We start from the raw sequence: 20,445 nt of genomic DNA, 5'->3' as shown, positions 1-20,445 counted from the left end.
TCTCAAAAACCAGTAATCTGCTGGACCATCCCACCACCGTTTTGATCAACCTAACTTAAAAGCTTTGTTTTTAGCCAACAAGACAGTACCTTCGTTTTCCAGTTGGCTCGATCAGAGCTAAGCTAGAAAATAGATTAAAGGAGATGGACATTTGTTATCAAAACACAGATTCATAGTCATAAAGTCACTTGAGTTACAAAGTAATATCATTATCACACTGTACTTTAGAGTGGGCTTTGGGTTCAAATAGACATTTTAATTTCCTGCTTTGTAAAGTATGTATGTTAGTGCCAACTTCACAGAGCTGCAGTGAGAATTAAATAAGACATCATCAAGTGGGAGTTCATTTTTAGCACATCGAAATGTTCTCTTTTAAGGCTGCTTCATTCCGTGGGAGATACTTTCATACTTGCATCTAAGCACCTACTAGGTATTGTACATGCTGCTATGTGTTAAGAACATGAGAATGATAAAAAACACACGTCCTCTCTTGATAGAATACATCTAATTAGGGATTCATAAATAGGTACGGAATGTACAATGTGCCATGTGTTATGAGGAAGGTAAGTCTGGGGGCTATGGGAACACAGAGGCAATACATGACCTTTAGATGAGAGAAGACTTTTTGAAGAAAGTGACTCTTAAGCTGAGTCTTAAAAATGATATAAATAATACAGTAGAATACTGTTCAGCAAACAAAAATAAAAATAGAATTATCCACTGTTATGTGCAACATCAGTGAATCTCAAGTGCAATATGTCAAGTGAAAGAAGCCAGATACAAAAGGCTAGATATTTTATGACTCCATTTACAAGATATCCTATAAAAGGTACAATTACAGAGGCAGAAAACAGATAAGTAGATGCAAGGAGGGCTGGGAATGGAATAAGCATGTGGATAGCAACGGAGCATAGGGTGGGGTGACCTGGGGATTACATAGCTGCTTTATATTTTTATTATGGTGGTTGTTTGCATGACTCTCTACAGTTTTGCTGAGAGAGGGCATGGAGCCCCAAGTCAGACAGACTTAGGTTTGAATTTGTCAAAAAGGTAAATTTTATTGTACATAATTTATACACTAATTAGCAAAGCAAAGAAATCAGAGAAGGATATTTTACGCAGAGGAGAAAACGACCATAAAGATGTTATTCTGTGTATGTGGAGAAACCAGAAGAGATTGCTGGAGGATAAAGTGCAGGGTAGGAAGTGGTGGGGATGAGGCTCAAAAGGCAAGCAGGGACTTGTCAAGGAACCTTAGTATAAATTTGAGCTACCGGACAGTTAGTTACTAGCTAGGAAACTGACAGGGGTGGAGGAGGAAGTGGAAACTGAGGTATCCTCCTAATAGGAGGGTTGATTTTAGATGGAGGGCTGGGGACTGGGAAAAAACATATGTACCATTTCCTTTTATGGTTGCATCAGTGGTGGTTGGTGTCAGTGAGATGTACCAATTCCACTTCCTACTATGGTTCTGATATTTTTGTTCAAAGATGCCAAGATGAACAAAAATGGCCCTCCAGTGAGAACTGGCAGGTGTGATTAAGGTCAGTTTCTGGCATCACAGTAAACCCTGCTGACCCAGAGAAAGAGAAAGGCTACTTTGTCAGGTACTGTGCATGTCTCCGAAAAGATAAAACCAGTCCCTTCCCTCAGGAAGCTCAGAGTCGGGCAAGGGAAAATGACATGTGAATACATAGCAGCCTCCATGGAGAGGGCAAGAAGACCAGGCTTCCAGGGCACTGCGTGTCTGACGACAAGAGGCTGTCCTAGAGGACTTCAACCTTTCCTACAGTTTCATTTTTACTAAGAAAATATATTCACGTACTACTTATGTGATTACAATTAAACACTAGAACATTCGCCGGGATTTCTAATATAACTTTTTTAAAAAGTACATTGATAGCAGTTATGTTTTTGCTTTGAGAGTCTTTTTCATTTTTTATTGAGTTTTTCTGCTTATTAAAGTTATACTTGTTCATTAAATAAAATTCAAACATCAAAGATGTACACAATGCAAAGTACACATCCCTGTAATCCTACCCCCTCAACAATATAACCATCTTTGATAATTTGGTGCATTTATCTCCTAATTTTTATCTACTGTCTGTATGTGCAGTTTCATAAACTCTTGGAAATTTCCCAAGATTTTGATAATGTCAAAGTCATCAAGACAGGAGGAAGGGATTGCAATAAGGCTAACTCAATAAAATTTTTAAGATCCTCACCCTACTTTATTTTTCTTTTTGAATAATTTTTCCAAGGCAATATGGCTTCCTTTATGTGACCTTTTCAAGGCAGTTTCTGGTACAAATAAGTTATTTGGATATTACTGTCAAATCATCTGACAGCTGATAGTATTTGATCAGCAAAATGTGTCTGGAAATTGACATACCTTGACAGATAAGAATCCAGGCCTTTTATATTATATTTTATATATATAGTACATTTTATTTTTATATATAAAATATATTTTATATATTTTCTTATGTACACCATGATTTTGAGATCCACAGAGTTTCAGGGAGGCTACCAGCTCCAACTTTTGTTGGAAGAATAACAAACCCTGGACATGAACATCATCGCATCATTATTCAATGTCTGTCTCAGAAGAGTAATAAAACACTTTACATAATCTCCTTCCAAAACACACTTTTGTCAGGAGACCCAACATTCTGGACTTTGTGATAATTTCTGCCGTTTTGCAAAGAGAGAGCGTGGAGCCCCACAATCAGACAACATGGATTTGAATTCCTCTTCTGCCTCTTATTTGGTGTATGGCCTTTCCCTTAAGCCTGCTTTTCCCATCTGTAAAATGTCACGTGACTCAGAAAGTGGTCCAGAAGACTGAGGTTAGTGTAATGTATTTAGCACATTGCCTGGCACTTGGTACGTACTCAATGACTATTAGTTCCTGTCCCTATTTAGATTTTTTCTAAAATGTGTTCACCTCTGTTTTCAGGGAAAGCTCACAGATTCAGAGTTAGGGTGTATGACAGCCAACCCAGATTGTTACTCCTAGCCAGCTCTTCTGTGGCACAGAAAGTTTCCCTCTCTCCACTGAAATTTTCCTATCTGTAAAACAGATGTGACTTTACCTGCTCTGCCATGTTCAGAGTTGTATTGTGACACTCAAAGAAAAAAAGATAAGGAGCATCATGTTGAACACTGAGAAGGCTACTTCCAGGTGTCAGTTGTCATTGTCATTAAGTGATGGGCATGCTTACTGTGTTATGTATTAAGATAGATTATTTTGGCACTTGTCACATATGAGGAATTGAAACCCACATACAGTGGCTTCAGTGTCTTATCCAAGGTCAAACAGCTAGTAAATGTGCCTTGAATGCAGATGTCAGATTTTTAGACCAAAGTATTTTTTGTTATACCCCTTTCTCTCATCCCTCCCTGCAGCAAACAGGCAATAGGCCGATCAATACATCTGGGTTTGATGGCACCAGGCTCCCTTTCATAGGAGTCTCTCATACCAACCCAGTGCCCCAAAAGACCATTTGCAGATGAAGTCACCAGTCCCTGCCTTCCAACTTCAGTGTTCTGACCTTCAGATTCAGAATAAGATATTGGAACACTGGTTCTCAAATTCTCCTTCGTACATAAAAATTGAAAATTTTAAACATGCAGTCATGAGATTTTTAAAAATGATAAGAACAATGTAGTGAGTCTGTATAATGTTAAATTTACTTAGGTAAGAAGAAAACCTTGTCTTTATTCTGAGGATATATCTTTCTACTAGCTTTGGTATTAAAAATATATTTGCTTTTATAAGTGATGGGGATAGTAGATAGTATTTGGATTGCTGGTTTTGGTGTTTGTTGATAGATTGTTCATACATTTCTTCATAAATGTACCCTGCAACGTTTATAGATCCCCTGATTTTTTTTCAATAATAGTCCCACTAACTCCACAAATTTGACCACTGGTAGGAGCAATGAACAAGAAGTTTTCTAAGTTCCATTCTAATCATGATACTCTCAAGGTCTCAGAAGAAACAAAGGCCTTCTTTTATTTGATCAATCAGACCTCATCGTCAGCAGTCTTGCAAAATTAGCTGCATTGCCACAGCCAATAGACAGGAACCCCAATCTAAAAATAAATTTGGGATGGCTGTACATGCTGACAGAGTTCTGAAGATTGCATGTGGGCCCATTTGGGAAGGCTGGCCAGGCCCCAGAAATCTGACAGGAACATATCAGAGACAGTTCTGATTATCTTTTCCCAGTCTAATATTTGTTTTACTTGGTATAGTATTTTTAGTTATCCATTACCCAAACATAATGCCCAGCTCCTGGTGAGATCAGGAAACCAACACAGTGCTTTATAACTTGCTACTGTAAGGGCATCAGTGGTACTGTTAGTCTCTCAGTGGACACTTTTTTTTATCAATAACTACCCTCCTCCAGCTCTAGGGCCCTGCCTTTCCCACACAGCCATGGAACCATAAGCCTCTAGGACTTCAAATCTAGAAGGCATCTCAGAGGTCATTCAGTTTCAACAATCCATCCAAAGAAACCAAGAGGAAAAGTCACTTGTCCATGATGAGAAACAAATATGTGAAGGAGCTAGGCCTGGAATCCAGGTCTTTACCAAAGAAAGAGGCAATATTAATTGAGTACCTCATCTTCCAGACCTTCCAGAGCTTTCAATTGCATCATCTCACTTAACCCTCACAGTAAAGAGGCAATATTAATTGAGTACCCCATCTTCCAGACCTTCCAGAGCTTTCAATTGCATCATCTCACTTAACCCTCACAGTGGCACAATGGGACAAGTCCTATAATTACCCCCATTTTATAGATGAGGCATCTGAAGCCCAAAGGTTAGGTAATTTACCCAGAGATTCATAGAAAAAACAGAGGGAGTATCTGAGATTTGATCCTGTGCAGTGTAACTCCTAAACCAGTGCCCTTGGCTCCCCATGCTATATTGCCTTAAGTTTTCTTTCTTGAAGAACCTACAACATCTAGCTACTTCCTATTCAATGTAAAAGCATGGATTATTTTCTTGATGCTTGTTCTTTGAAATTTTGTAAGAATTGTGTCTTTAAGATTGGGGAGCCACCTCACAACTGTACTGCTTCTCACCTGTGAAATGGAAACAAGAAAAACAACTCTCCATAGAGGGTTGTTGTGAGAATTAACTCTTTTATTTATATTGCATAATAGGAGCTATTATTAGTCATCTTTGTGTTAGAAACAATGTTTGCCTTATTATAGGTGCCCAATTGATGTTTAATTTTGTCAATGAACAAGCATATAAATTAATAAATGAATAAAATGATGCATAAGAAGACTTAGTTTCTCTTCATAAAGCGCCAGTGTTCTTGCTGGAAAGGGACTTTATAAAGTTGAAATAATAGAAATTCATAAGTGATTTATATTTTTAAGTGTTTATTATTAAGCTGAATACTGCTAAAAAGCTGTTAATTCACAACTGTTTTTGAGAAGAGAGACATTGCTTGAGGCTGAATTTGTAGGAAACACTATGAGCACTCTTTGCCAGTCCTGACCGAGTGGCAGGCGTACAGCCCATAGAGCTAGTATATAGCAAAATTTGGACATAATCCTGTAGCTTTTGGGCTCAAAACCCAATTTTTTTAATGATTCCACTCCGCCTCTAGATCCTTCAAACTCCTATTTAGGTTACACCTCAAATCTCTTAGAAAGATAGTTAGAAGTACATTTCAAAGGTAGGTGCTCCTTACCCCAAATTGCAGACCACCTAACCCTGCTCGCCTCTTTCTCAAGCCTTTCTGAAGAAATGATCCTTCTGCTGATATAAACCCTTCCCTCTCATCCTGTTCCTTCCAGGAGCATCACTGCCTTCGTATTAAAATCCTGGGGGACTGCTACTACTGCGTGTCCGGACTTCCTGAGCCCCGCCAGGACCATGCCCACTGCTGTGTTGAAATGGGTCTCAGCATGATCAAAACCATCAGGTAATTTGTGATCCCCTCCATATTACCTGGGTCTTCAATGTGCATGATCACACACCACTCCATCTGCCCTTTGTGGCAAATCACATGTCGGGTGAAAGGCAGACCCCTTTGACTTATTTCACAAAAATGATGTACCCCTTAGTTCTCCCATATAAACCAATGAACCTGTTAGTGTCATGGTTTCCAAGTTTATCTCACTTTTAATTACTTGTGCTACAAGTTTGTATTACAAATGGCCTTGTGGAGATGCAGGAAAAAACGAGATGAGCATAGTCCTTACCTTCAGGGATGTTACAGTGCAGAAGGAGAGATGAATGAATGCATAGACAATTTAAATGCAAAAAGATAAGCTTTGTGATAAACCCAAGTGCTTGGGGGAAATGGAGGAGGAAGTTAATTCAGTGTGGGATGTTGGGGAAATCTTTCCAGAATAGAAATGTCTAAGCTGTTGACTGAAAAGTGGGTAAAGATGGACAGGATCCTGGAGGTGGAGAGGAGAGTTTTCAATTGAGGGTGGACATGTACAGAGACCACGATGTGCTGCAATGGCTACTGTGAAGCCTGGGGTAGAAAGGGTGGTGAAAGATGGACAGTAGGCTGGCAGTAGCCAGAGCCCGCATGACCCTCTCAGTCATGCTAAGGGAGTTGCACTTTATCCTATGGCCAATAGGAAATTAAAAGGCTTCCACCAGGGTTGGCTTCATGAATGTGTAGCAAGTGCTTGTGGCTCTATTCAGCATATCTGACGAACAGATGATAGATCAAGGGGGAAGGAGTTACTGGGGTCGAGGACTCTGGACCTAGGTTGTGTGTGGCTTTCAGAGAGAAGTCTAGTATTGTCAGCACTCCCCTTCGGTTCCAATTGGTTGCAGAGCCTGTAAGTATCACATCCTCACACAGCCACAGCAAAAGCAGTAACAAGAGGATGTACAGGCAGAAACATACACATACATACACACACACACATATTTATATATTATATATACATAAATATATATATGCATACCCAAGCACTGATATATGTGTGTATCTGTGTATATAATATAGATAATATATATGTGTGTATGCAATATATATAACATATATATGTATATAATATAGATAATATATATGTGTGTATGTAATATATATAACATATATATAAATATAACATATATATATTACATACACACATATATCAGTGCTTGGGTAATTAACACCCTCAAAAACTCAGACTTAACTGATCTAGGGAAGACTATGGGCTTTTTGTAAGCTTCGCCCATTAAAGGTACAGCCAGCCTTGAAAACTACTCCCTTTAGAGACATTTTAAAGGTGGAATCAGAGCATACCATGGAAAAATCAGTATAATAGAGGCTTTCTCAAAATGTAGCTTCACAGCTTTGAACTTTTCACATGAAGTTTTCCTGCCTGCAGTAAAAGATATTTCCACAGATAACCCAGTTTTCTCAAAAGAGACTTAACTAGCAAGCATCATATTCTCCCAGAAGCTAGTATGAGGAAAAATCATCTTTTGTTGAAAGAAGGCAGTGGGCTATAGGGGGACAGCCTCTAAATGAAACCTATGTAACAAAGATGGCCACTCAACAGTCTTTTCAAGTGGAGTGCTGTTTGTAAGCTGCAGGGCCTTTGTTGTCCTTTGCAAACAAATGAATCGTGTATGCAGTTGCTGTAGCACATTGTCTTGAAACAAAGGAGCAGTAAGAACTCACAGGACCAGACACAGGGTGGTAGGCTGTAAGGAGGGACCCAGAGACCATGATTCTGGGTATCTTAAGGCCAAAATTTGGGATTCTTTCCTTGTCTGAGCATCATCATATTTTTATTTTTTCAAAAGAGAAGGAATTTGAGGAGCAGGAGACAAACCACTCTAAAAACCTTTCTCCCTTTACACCATCTCTAACAGAATTTTAAGCATTATCTGGCCAGGCTTTCCAGCCCTACATTGGGCCACTGACTGCCCCAGCCTACATTAGGTGGGGCTGGCCAGCTTGGTGATTGAAGTGGATTCAGAGTAATTCCGCCTGCATCCAAGCCTCTTTGAAGACTGCTGGATTACCATTCCAGCAAGGAGCAAAGAGACTAGGAATGTCCAAAATCCTTTTAGTACCTTTCCATCAGCAGAAGGCGTGTGTCCATAGTGACAGCAGCCTACCTTTGGAAATGCACAGGTAGAGCTTTATCGTATCTTAAGAAAAATGTCCTATTGTCACAGTCTACTTATGTCATCTGTCCTATGGGAAGAAAACAATCTGAGTAGCAATTTCAGAGGCCTTATTCTTCATTTAAGGGATTTATCTGAAAGTCTCCCATAAAGCCAAAAAAATGGAATCAGGAGATGCACAGGTGAGATGAGAATTTATGGTACTTTCTGATGAGGTGTGTGATGGAAACCAAACCCTTTACCATCCCTAATACGAAATAAGCAGGTAGATAAAGAGACCCAAGATATTCTTTCTACTATCTCCCTATCTTCTGTAGAGATGCAGAAGTACTCTAGAAACTTTGGAGAGAGGAATCTGAGGGTTCCAACACAGAGGTCCCTTTTGCTCAGGTTTTAGTTAATGAAAAAGGCTTCAGATGTTTCTTAACTGCTAATTTGCACACTTGAGAGTTTTTTCTTGAAAACTAGGATAAATTGTGATAGTATTTTCATTGGTATAAAGGAAAGCAATGGGACTGCAATATGTTTGGATTTGTGTCCCCACCCAAATCTCATGTTAAGTTATAATTCCCAGTGATGGAAGAGGGGTCAGGTGGGAGGCAATTGGATCATAGGGGTGGATTTCCCCCTTGCTGCTCTCGAGAGTGAGTGAGTTCTCGTGAGATCTGGTTGTTCATAAATGTGTAGCACCTCCTTCTTTGCTGTCTTCCTTCTTTTCTGTTATGTAAGACATGCCTTCTTCCCTTTTGCCTTCTGCTATGATTTTAAGTTTCCTGTGGCCTCCCCAGCCATGCTTCCTGTAGAGCCTGTGGACCCATGAGTCAATTAAACCTCTTTTCTTTGTAAATTACTCAGTCTTAGGTAGTTCTTTATAGCAATGCAAGAACTGACTAACACAGACTGGCACCCAGAAGATTAGAGATCTCTACAACTAAGTAGGTGTGTGAACCTTATTCTGTCAATCAGTAGATTGGTCAGCAAATGTTTATTGAGCTACACTATATGCCAGGCACTGGGCTAAGCCCTACAAATACAGTGATAATCATGTCTCCTGGAGGTCTTTGTGCATGGGTGTCCTTTGGAGGAACAATTACATTTATTGCCTACAAAATGAGAAAATCAGGTCACACAATTCTGAAGTCTCCATCAGTTCTGAAAACCTGTGATTTATAATCACATAATAATCAAATTTAAGTAGCAAAACTTTCTACAGACTTTCCATTAAGTGTTTATATCTTAGCCTTAAGTAAAAGATATGTTATGGAGATAGGATTGGAAAATAAATAAACATCTATAATCAAATGCTTTGAGATAATTAGAGCATTATTATTTCTCATTCTGCAGAGGACCTTATTCTTCCTATTTTATTGAATTTAAGGTCTCCTTTCTGGAGTTTTGAAATTGAACAGTAAGAAATGACTCAAAGTCTTTTTCAAACTTTATGAATCAAAGTCTATTAATATCCAAACAACTCCTTGATTATAATCTAAGCAACTTAAGATCCAGTATTAATTCTTCTAGTTAGCAAGAAAGCATGCTACAAAGGAATTAGTAAGAGCCCTGGAATTAGGCAAACCTTGGTTGCAATTGGCTGAGACTTGTATAGTTTCTAGTCTTGTGTCAAATATTTCACTGTGAGGAATGGCAGGTGAACAATATTTGCACCTTAATGTGTTTCAAAGGGAATTCCAGCTACATCACTTTATCAAAAGTTAATAATCTTAACCTATTACTGTTTATACAAGATGAAATTTTTTTATTCAGCTGCAAAGTTACTTCTTCCAATTTAAAAATTTGATAGAAGCTAGAAAGACTGGAAATGTTCATATTATATTACATATATCATAATGTTATGATAATAAACTATTTATTGACTAATGTCCCCAGACTTTATTTTCACCCTCTTTATTTGCTGTCAGAAATTGATCCCTGTTTGAGGTTTTGTCCTCCACTTTTTAGCAGCTCTCCTTGTCCCTAGTTCAAGCATTTTCTCAAAGTTAGGATACTATTAATCCCCAAAGTGCAGAAAGACAACAAGGGACTAGTGTTGTGATGGTAAGATGGCATTTGGATTTTTATTCACTATACCTAACAACTCCAATAGTTTCCTTGTTTAGGTGAGATTTATTATTTTTGTGCAAATGGCAAACCAACACTCAAAATGACCCCAGTCTCTTACTCCCTGATCAATCCAAATATGTGATAGAAATCCTCTACAACCACAGACATTTGAGGACAGGGTGCCAAAATTAGGAAAGGCCAGGATTGTCTGCTGCTAGTTAGAGCATTGGCAGGTTTCAAAGTGGGTGAGAAGTAGCAAAGCTAGATAGTGAAATAGGACTCTCCTGTGATTATTCTCTAACAGAAACATCAATTTGAGCAACTATTCATATGTGAAAAATAGCTTCAAAAGAGCTAAGGAAACCAGGTTAGATGTCATAATACTCAACTGCAGCACAGTAATAAGAAAAGGTGCAGTAAAGAGAGTAGGCAGGACAAATTTATATTATATTACCCATATCATCCTTCCTCCCATCCCAAGCAGCACAGTACAGAAAAATATACCATCTACCTGGGGAAAAGAGGAGGCGGGCACAGGCCTTTGCCTTGGATGCCAACACTGGGCCTGCCACAGTAAAAACCAGCACTGGGCAGACCCTCATGGCCCCATATACAAGGCTGGTACCCACAGACTAAGACTCTACACATGCCCTGATGGCTGGTAGGACCACCAGCTCAAGGCTACAGGCTGGCTTGGCCAACCTGATCTCAGGCACACACCACGTTAGGCTGACATTGGTGGACCTGGGCTCTGGACATCCCTCAGCAATGGGCAAGATTTAGTTGTCCCAGGCTTCTGGCCCACCCAGAAGTAGTACCCATGTAGTAGGTACCATGTTTCTAGCAATGACACTCTGGCTGCAACTGCCCCAGGCTTCTGGCATGCCCTAGCACCATGTCTGCCACAGTGCTTTCCCAGAAAAATCCAGTCTGTGAAGACTATAATAAGGATTTACTTCTTTAAATGATCAGGCATTGGGGCACAATGATGAGGATCAAAAATCATCAGGGTAACATGACATCATTAAGAGACAAAATCAGGTGCCAGTTCCTGAACCTAAAGAAATGAAGATGTGTGAACTGCCTGACAAGTATTTCAAAATAATTATTTTAAGAAATCTCAGAAAATATCAAGAAAATGCAAAGAAAAAATTGAATAAAATTAGGAAAACAATAAGTAACCAGAACAAGAAACTTAACAGCAGAATTTCTCAGGCAGAAGAAAGAAATTGTGAACACAAACAGAGTTATTTGAAATCACAGTCAAAGAAATAGAAAGAATAAAGACGTATAAAGAAAGCTTACAGGATTTATAGGACACTTCAAAACATCAAATATTCAAGTCATGGTGATTTAGAAGGAGAATAGAAAGATAAAGGGGTAGAAAGCTTATTTAAACAAAGAGTAGAAGGAAACATTTCAAACTTGGAAAAAGATGTAAATATACGGTACAGAAAGGTCAAAGATCTCCAAACAGATTCAAACCTGGTTGAAAAATAAGAATAGCCAAAGAAACATAATAATCAATTGTCAAAATCAAAGACAAAGAGAAGACATTAAAAGCAACAACAACAAAAAAGAAGCAAATAACCATATATAGGAGTCCCAATATGGTTAACATCAGACTCCTCAGAAGAAACCTTATAGGCTAGGAGAAAGTGGAAGATATAGTCAAAGTGCTGAAGGTAAATAAAAAACCTCCCAGCCAAAAATGCTATACCTAGCAAAACTGTCCTATAGAAATTAAGGGAGATAAAGATTTTCTCAGACAAACAAAAGCTAAGGGAATCCGTCACCACCAGGCTTGTCTTATAAGAAATGCTAAATGAAGTTCTTCTAGCTGAAAGAAAAGGATGCTAATGAATATCACAAAAACATTTGAAAGTATAACACTTGCTGGTAAAAATAAGTTCAAAGTAAAATTCAGAATGCTCTAATACTACATGAGTTCAGGATTTATGGGACAATACCAAAAGAGCAAATATTTAAGTTTTGTGGGTTTTAGAAGGAGAACAGAAAGATAAAGGGGTAGAAAGCTTATTTTTACAAATAGTAGCAGAAAACTTGGAAAAGGATGTAAATGACTTAGAATTTGGGCATATAGGTTTAAAAAAACAAAATCACCACTAATAATAATAGACACACTAATTTGTTAAGAAATATACAATATTAAAATGTAAACATTAACATAAAAATATAAAATGTTGGAGAGAATGGATTAAAAGTATACAGTAGGGTATTGTGTGTGTGATCAAAGTTAAGTTGCCATCAGCTTAAAAAAAAACCTATTGTCACTATGAGATGTTTTTGTAACCCTCATGGTAACCACAAAGCAAAAACCTGTAGTAAATACACAAAAAATAGAAGCAAGGAATTCAAATATACCACTAGTGAAAATCACTTAACATCAGAGGAAGACAAAAGGAGAGGAAGCAAGTGACAAAAGATCTACAAAACAACTAGAAAACAAGACGGCAGTAGAAAGTCTCCACCTCTAATGTAAATGGATTAAATTCTAGAATCAAAACATGTAGAATGCATGAATAAATGAAAAACAAGACTCAACTATATGCTGCTTACAAAGACTCCCTTTACCTGTGAGGATGCACATAGATTGAAACGAAGGATTGAAAAGGTATTATGTCCAAATGAAAACCAAAAGAGAGCAGGAATACCTATACTTACACAAGATAAAATAGACTTTACATTAATAACTATGAAAATGAACAAAGAAGTCATTACATAATGATAAAGAGATGGTTCAGCAAGTGAATCTATTAATAGTAAACATATCTGCATCCACCATCAAGGCACCTAAAAATACAAGGCAAATATTAATATATATGAAGGGAAAGATAACACTATAACATGACTATAGTAGAAGACTTCAACATCCTATTTTCAGCAGTACACAGATTACCCACATAAGAAATCAATAAGGAAACATCAGACTTAAGCCACACTCTTGAATAAGTGAACCTAATAGACATGTATGAAACATTCCATTCAATAGCTGTAGAATATACATTATTCTGGATTGCACATGAAACATTCTTCAGGATAGTTCATATATTGGGACATAAAATAAATCTTAACAAATTAAAGAAGATTCAAATCATATAAAGTATCAATGAATAACAGGAGGAATTTCACAAAATTCATAAATACACTGAAATTAAACATGCTCCTGGACAACCCATGGATCAATGAAGAAACTTAAGGGAAAATTTAAAAATTTCTTGAGACAAAATTGGAAAACAACAAAAACTTATGGGATACAGCAAAGGCAGTTATATGAGGGAAGTTTACAGTAATAAACACCTTCATCAAAAAAGAAGATCTCAAACAACCTAACATTGCAACACAAGGGACTGGAAAAACAAGAACAAACTAAGTCCAAAGTTATTAGAAAAAAGAAAATAATAAAAATCAGGACAGAAATAGATAAAATAAAGACTAGAAAAACAATAGAAATAAAACTAAGAGTTGAATTTTTTTAAAGATAAAATTGAAAAACCTACAGCTGGACTAATTTAGAAAAAAATCAAATAAAATGAATAAATTCATTTGATGCCTACAACCTACCAGGACTGAATTATGAAGAAATAGAAAATCTTAATAGACTAACACCAAATAAGGAGATTGAATCAGTAATATAAAGTCTCCCATTTGAAAAAGGCCCAGGACCTGATGGTTTCACTGTGAATTCTATCAAAATTTAAAGAAGAATGTCAATTCTTTTCAAACTCTTCCAAAAAATTGAACAGGAAAAAATGTTTCCACACTAATTTTACAGGGCTAGCATCATTCAGAGACCAAAGCCAAAGACACTATAAAAAAGTAAATCGCAGAAGATTTCTGATTAATTACAAAAATATTCCTGATGAACAAAAATATACAATAAAATGCTAGAAAACCAAATTCTACAGCACTTTAAAGGGATAATTCACCATGATCAAGTAGGATTCATCCCAGGATGCATGGATGGTTCAATATACATAGATCAATAAATGTAATACATCACAATGATAGAATAAAGGACAAAATCACACGATCATTTTAATAGATGCAGGAAAAGCATTTGACAAAATTCAACATCCTTTCATGATTAAGATTCTTGATAAATTAGGTATAGAAAGAATGTAGCTCAAAATAATAAAGGCCATGTAGATGAAAAAACCCAGGGCTAACATCATACTCAGTAAGAAAAAGTTAGGCCAAGTGCAGGGGTCCACACTTGTAATCCCAGCACATTGTGAGGCCAAGATGGGAGGATAGCTTGAGGTCAGGAATATGAAACTAGCCTGAGCAATAATAGAAAGACTTCATTTCCACAAAATATTTTAAAATTATGTGAGTGTGATTGCAGATGCCTGTAGTCCTAGCTATTTGGGAGGCTGAGGAGGGAAGATCGCTTGAGCCTAGAAATTTGAGGTTGCTGTGTTAGCACCACTGTATTCTCTTTGGCAGCTGCAGGTGACTGCTGTAGTTATTCAAATTGACCTCCCTCAAGCTGGATGTAGTGGCACTTGTAAACCCCTAACTACTCAGAAAGCTGAGGTGGGAGGATTCCATAAGGCCAGGAGTTTGAGGCTGCAGTGAGTTATGATCATGCCACTGCACTCCAGCCTGGGCAACAGAGCAGGCCCTGTTATTAAAACAGAATTTTTAAACAGTAAAAAGTGGCAATGACTTCCTCTAAGATCTGAAGAAAGTCGAGAATGTCCGCTCTTGCCACTTCTATTCCATATAGGTACTGGAGGTCCTAGCTATAGTAGTTAGGCAAAAGAATCAGAAGGCATCTAAATTAGAAAGGAACAGCCGGGCGCAGTGGCTCAAGCCTGTAATCCCAGCACTTTGGGAGGCCGAGGCGGGTGGATCACGAGGTTGAGAGATCGAGACCAACCTGGTCAACATGGTGAAACCCGTCTCTACTAAAAATACAAAAAATTAGCTGGGCATGGTGGTGCGTGCCTGTAATCCCAGCTACTCAGGAGGCTGAGGCAGGAGAATTGCCTGAACCCAGGAGGCGGAGGTTGTGGTGAGCCGAGATCGCGCCATTGCACTCCAGCCTGGGTAACAAGAGCGAAACTCCGTCTCAAAAAAAAAAAAAAAAAGAAAGGAACAAGTTAAATTGTCTCTGTTTGGAGACGACATGATTTTATATAGAGAAAACCCTAAAGACTCCACCAAAAAAAAAGAAAAACAGAATTAAACAAATTTAGTAAAGTTGCAGGATATAAAATAGACATACGAAAGTAAGTGGCATTTCCATACATTAACAGCAAACTAAAACAAAGGTCAAGAAAAAGATTTCATTTACAAGAGATGCAAAAAAAGCAAATAGACAGATGAGATTACATCAATCTAAAAAGTTTCTGCATAACAAAAGAAACAAGATAGTGAATATAACCTACACAATGGGAGAAAATATTTGTAAACTATACTTCTATATACAAAATATATAAGAAATTCAAACAACTCAATAGCAAGAAAATAAATAACCAGACTTTAAAATGGACAAAGCACCTGAATACACATTTCTCAAAAGAAGACATACAAGCCAACAGCTATATTTAATAAAATGTTAAACATTACTAATCATCAGGGAAATACAAATAAAAACCATAATGAGATATCACTTTCTACGTATTATAATGGCTGCCATCAAAAAGTCAAGAGATAACAAGTATTGGCCAAGAGGTGGTGAAAAGGAAACTTTGCACACTGTGGAAATGTAAATTAATACAGTCATTATTTGTAACAGTGGCAGTTCTTCAGAAACTTAAAAAACAGAACTATCATATGATCTAATAACTCCACCACTTAGTAATTATCCAAAGGAAATGAAATGAAATCTGTATGTTGAAGAAATATCTGCACTCCCATGTTTATTGCAACATTATTTACCATAGCCAAGCTATCTAATCAATGTAAATATCCGTCAATGGATGAATGGATGAAGAAAAATGAGGTGTATGTATACACAATGGAATACTCTTACACCATAAAGAAGGAAGTCCTGTCATTTTCAATAACATAGATGAGCATGAACTTATGTTAGAGAGAAATAAACTAAACACAGATAGACAAATATCTCATTATCTCACTCTTATGTGGAAGCCATAGAACCTGTCCCATAGACGTAGAGATGGTGATTATAAGGGGCTAGGGTGGTTGGAGTGTGGTTGAGGAGATGTTAATCAGAAGATACGAAATTTCACTTAGATTGGAGAAATAAATTCAAAAGACCTTTTATACAACTTAGTGACTATAGTTAACAATACATTTTATTCTTTAAAAATGGTAAGCGATTGGATGTCATGTGTTCTCACCACAAAAATGATAAACTGTGAGGTAATACATGTGTTAATTAGAATTTAGTCATTCCACAATGTATATGTGCTTCAAATCTTCATGTTATATATAACAAATACATACAATTTTACCTGTCAATGTACAAAAAATAAAATAAAAATATTTTTAATGCAAAATGGGCAGGAATCAAGACAATCAAAAGTACAAGTACGAGGGAAACCTTTTTCCCTGTCTTTTGCTTTTTACTGAGTTGTTTACACAGTAGCCTTTTTAATCAAGAACCAAAATGTGTTTTTTTTTTCTTTTTTCTAGAAACAAAGGCATACATAATGAGCCATGCTAGCTGTTAAGAATGGAAAAAGACACATGTATGTGTGCATTAGTGTATGTGTGTACATATATAGGTGTGTATGTGAATGTGTATATGTGTGTGGTATTGTGCATGGTATATATGTATGTGTTTATATGTGTTTTTATATGTGCGCATGTCTGTGTGTTAAGCGTTGAAGCAGTCTTTGGCAATTACCACAATTCTAAATTAAAATATCAGGGTTAGGGTAAAATATGCTGGGGCTTCATCCCTCGGGCAATGAAAAGTCACTCCTAAAGTAGGGAAGTGACGTGGTCAGATTTAAATGTCAGGAAGATGACTATGGAGTGGGACAACTCTCTCCAGTTGACCCTGGATGAGAGGAAGCAGAAGAAAAGGGGAAGGAAACTGGTTTGGGGATATTTTCATACTAATTTGGGGTAGAGAAGTAAGGACCTGAAATAGAGCATCAACTGTGGAATAGAAAGGAAGAAATGAAAACACATCGAAGCTGAGTTCCAAGAGTCACCTAGCAGACAGTAAGTGACATACAAATTTTAATTAAATCAAACATTTTTCATGACATTAAACTTATTTTTCAATTGATAGTACTCCAAGAATTTCAGTCAGGATTCCAGTTTATTAAAGTTTTGTTTTGTTTTGCTTTGCTTTGTTTTGTTTTGTTTTTGAGACAGAGTCTCACTCTGTTGGCAGGTGCCAGGCTGGAGTACAGTGGCACAATCTTGGCTCATTGCAACCTCCGCCTCCCAGGTTCAAGCAATTCTCCTGCCTCAGCCTCCCGAGTAGCTGAGACTACAGGCACACGCCACTGCACCCAGCTAATTTTTCTATTTTTAGTAGAAATGGGGTTTCACCATGTTGGCCAGGATGGTTTCGATCTCTTGACCTCACGATCCACCTGCCTTGGCCTCCCAAAGGGCTGGGATTACAGGCTTGAGCCACTGCGCCCAGCCTAAAAGTTTTAATTCATTGCTGAATGTGACTGTGACAAAGGTTCCCTGAAAGAGTGCCTATTATACTGTAAGGTGACACAGGAAATATGCTGAGTGAGTGGGATGGGGTGGAGAGCCCTTGACAGGCAGCAACAGACCTAGCCAGTTTCCTGCTTCTTCCTGTAAGTAGGTGTGTAATGATGGGCGGGTGACTTAACTTATACCCTCCATGGCCTCTTCTGTAAAATGAGGATAATAAGATCCCAACTTCAGTGTTCTTTTAAAAAACTCAAATACGGCTAGGCGTGGTGGCTCACACATGTAATCCCAGCACTTTGGGAGGCCAGGGCAGGTGAATCACCTGAGGTTAGGAGTTCAAGACCAGCCTGGCCAACATGGTGAAACCCTGTCTCTACTAAAAATACAAAAAAAGCAGCTGGGTATGGTGGTGGGTGCCTATAATTCCAGCTAATTGGGAGGGTGAAGCAGGAGAATTGCTTGAACCCAGGAGGCATAGTTTGCAGTGAGCTGAAATGGTGCTATTGCACTCCAGCCTGGGCAACAGAGCGAGACTCTGCCTCAAAAAAAAAATAAAAAAGAAAGAAAAGAAAAGAAAATCTCTGATAGGTAACATGCATGTTATCACTATGGAAACATTTTTAATCTTGCAAGGAGGGCTGAGTTTGAATACTGGAAAATTTAACGCAGTTGAGTTACAGAAACCTATTGTTTACCATAGCTTCTATTCTATTTTCATAAAATAATGATAGCAGCTTGAGTTTCTTAAACACTTATTATATCCCAAGTACTAGGATAAATGTCTTACATGCATTGGCTCACTAAGTCCTCATAAAAATTCTAGAAGCTAGGCAGGGGCAATAGGCCAAACACTGAAGAATTAAGTATGGCTGTAGCACAGACAAATGAGACTAGTTTAGAGTAGCCATTGAGAATGGATGAAAACAACAGACAATATAGCTAGACAAGTTTTTCCTAACTAACAGAAGCTGTGGAAGTTGGTTCCTACTTTACCGATGAGAAAATTCGAGCTTTGTAGTGCTGGACCCTTATTGCTGCCAATAGGGATGGGACTGTGTCCAGGAAGCTGAAGATGAGACCTAGAGGCAGCAAATGAGACATAGCATTTATTGGAGGAAAATTAAATATGGGGTGGTCCAGTGGTAGCAGCCTGCACAGTAAGACAACTACCATTTGTAAAATGTATGCAGTTTATACAGCATCTTTACTTAGCACTCTCTACCTAGCTATCCGCATTTAATCCAAAGCAAAGGGCCTCAGTCTCCTTACAGCCTGTGTACCAGGGGATGAGCCAGAGGTTTGGCTGTCCTTCATGAATAAATAGGAGATCTCAATGTTGGCCACTCTCAAGTTCCTTAGCTTGGAACGCCAAAGTAACACTTTTCTTAGACCATAGGGTTACCCTCAGGGTATGCTTCAGTTATGGCTGTTAGGTGCCTCTGTCATACAAGGTAACAGAGGCTGTATAATTACCTCCGCCTAGATCACACAACTAATCAGAGGAAGCACAACGGCACCAATTCTGGAATCATCTGACTCCAAAGCCATCTATCTGAATCATCATGGTAGGCCACCTCTCAATTCCAGATTGCGCAATTGCTTCTGATGCCTGAAATTTACCATCAACACCCAAAGGATCAACATATAGTTTAGGAGATTCTACATACATCCTAATTCTTTAGCAGAACTGATATTGAAAGAGAAAAAAAAATGTCAGTCACTAAACATCTGAGAATAACAAGATAATAAGCCCTAACCAAAAGAGCCTCATAGTAAATTCAACCCACCAAAAATACTTAATTTTAGAAACATGATATTAGCTAGATGAATGACAAAAAAGAGATTGAATATAATTTTATTTCCAGTGAAGCACTTAATATCATCTCATGCATGTCTGTTCATAAAATTAATTTTAAAAGGCTTATATAATAATTTATATTACGTAGATTGAAAAGTGGCTCCAGGTGGCTTCTCTTCACATACTCTGCGTCTATTTTGGGGAGTCCTGATCATTGAGAAGATGCCAGAGCTGACACTGGGCTCTGTCATATGCAATATGTTTATTAATAATCTACAAAAGTTGTTCTTGATTAGTCTTAATGAAAATTGCAGAGCTTGGTCTTTTCAGTGCAACTGCTAAAAAGTCATGGGAATGACAGCAGAATGCCAAGTAGTAACTGGCTTGTCCCCAACAGTTAATTAGTGCAAAGGTTCTAATCCTTGTGGCAGGGTTGCCCTGCCAAGCAATACGGCAAGACAAGAAATAAAAAACAGAAATTACATTGTTTTTACTGGAAGCAAGAATGCCTACCTGCCTCCCAGCCTTCTTTCCTTTTTATTTCTCTCTTACATTTTATTTTTTTTTCTTTGTTCTGTCTATTCCTTCTTTCCCTTCCTTACTTCTTCTCCCTCCCTCTTTCCCTTTCTCTCTTTCCCTTTCTTTATTTCCCCCAAACATTCCTTGTCTTACTCTGCTCCAAAATGCCATAGATTCAGAATTCATAAGTCTGCTTCAGTTAAAGTGATGTTCAGTACATGGACAGAAATTTTTATTTTTTGCAGAATTACTTATAATGATGAAAACTGAACATATATAAAAATAACTGTTGACAAACTAATATTAATAGAATGTTCACCATGTGCCAGGCACTA

General features: G+C 37.8%; 1 protein-coding gene across 3 annotated transcripts in view; it reads left to right on the top strand.

Moving 5' to 3' along the window:
• Positions 1-20,445, top strand: part of ADCY8 (adenylate cyclase 8) — a 276,013-nt gene that overhangs the window by 102,390 nt on the left and 153,178 nt on the right. For all 3 annotated transcript variants that reach the window (XM_039464343.2, XM_039464342.2, XM_039464341.2), the window contains exon 5: positions 5,823-5,950. In XM_039464343.2, coding sequence (XP_039320277.2) covers positions 5,823-5,950 — 128 coding nt within the window. The remainder of the gene's footprint in view (positions 1-5,822; positions 5,951-20,445) is intronic.

Source organism: Saimiri boliviensis, chromosome 15 (assembly GCF_048565385.1).
Source record: "Saimiri boliviensis isolate mSaiBol1 chromosome 15, mSaiBol1.pri, whole genome shotgun sequence".
Lineage (NCBI taxonomy): Eukaryota > Metazoa > Chordata > Mammalia > Primates > Cebidae > Saimiri > Saimiri boliviensis.
This window is presented reverse-complemented; position numbering and strand designations above follow the sequence as displayed.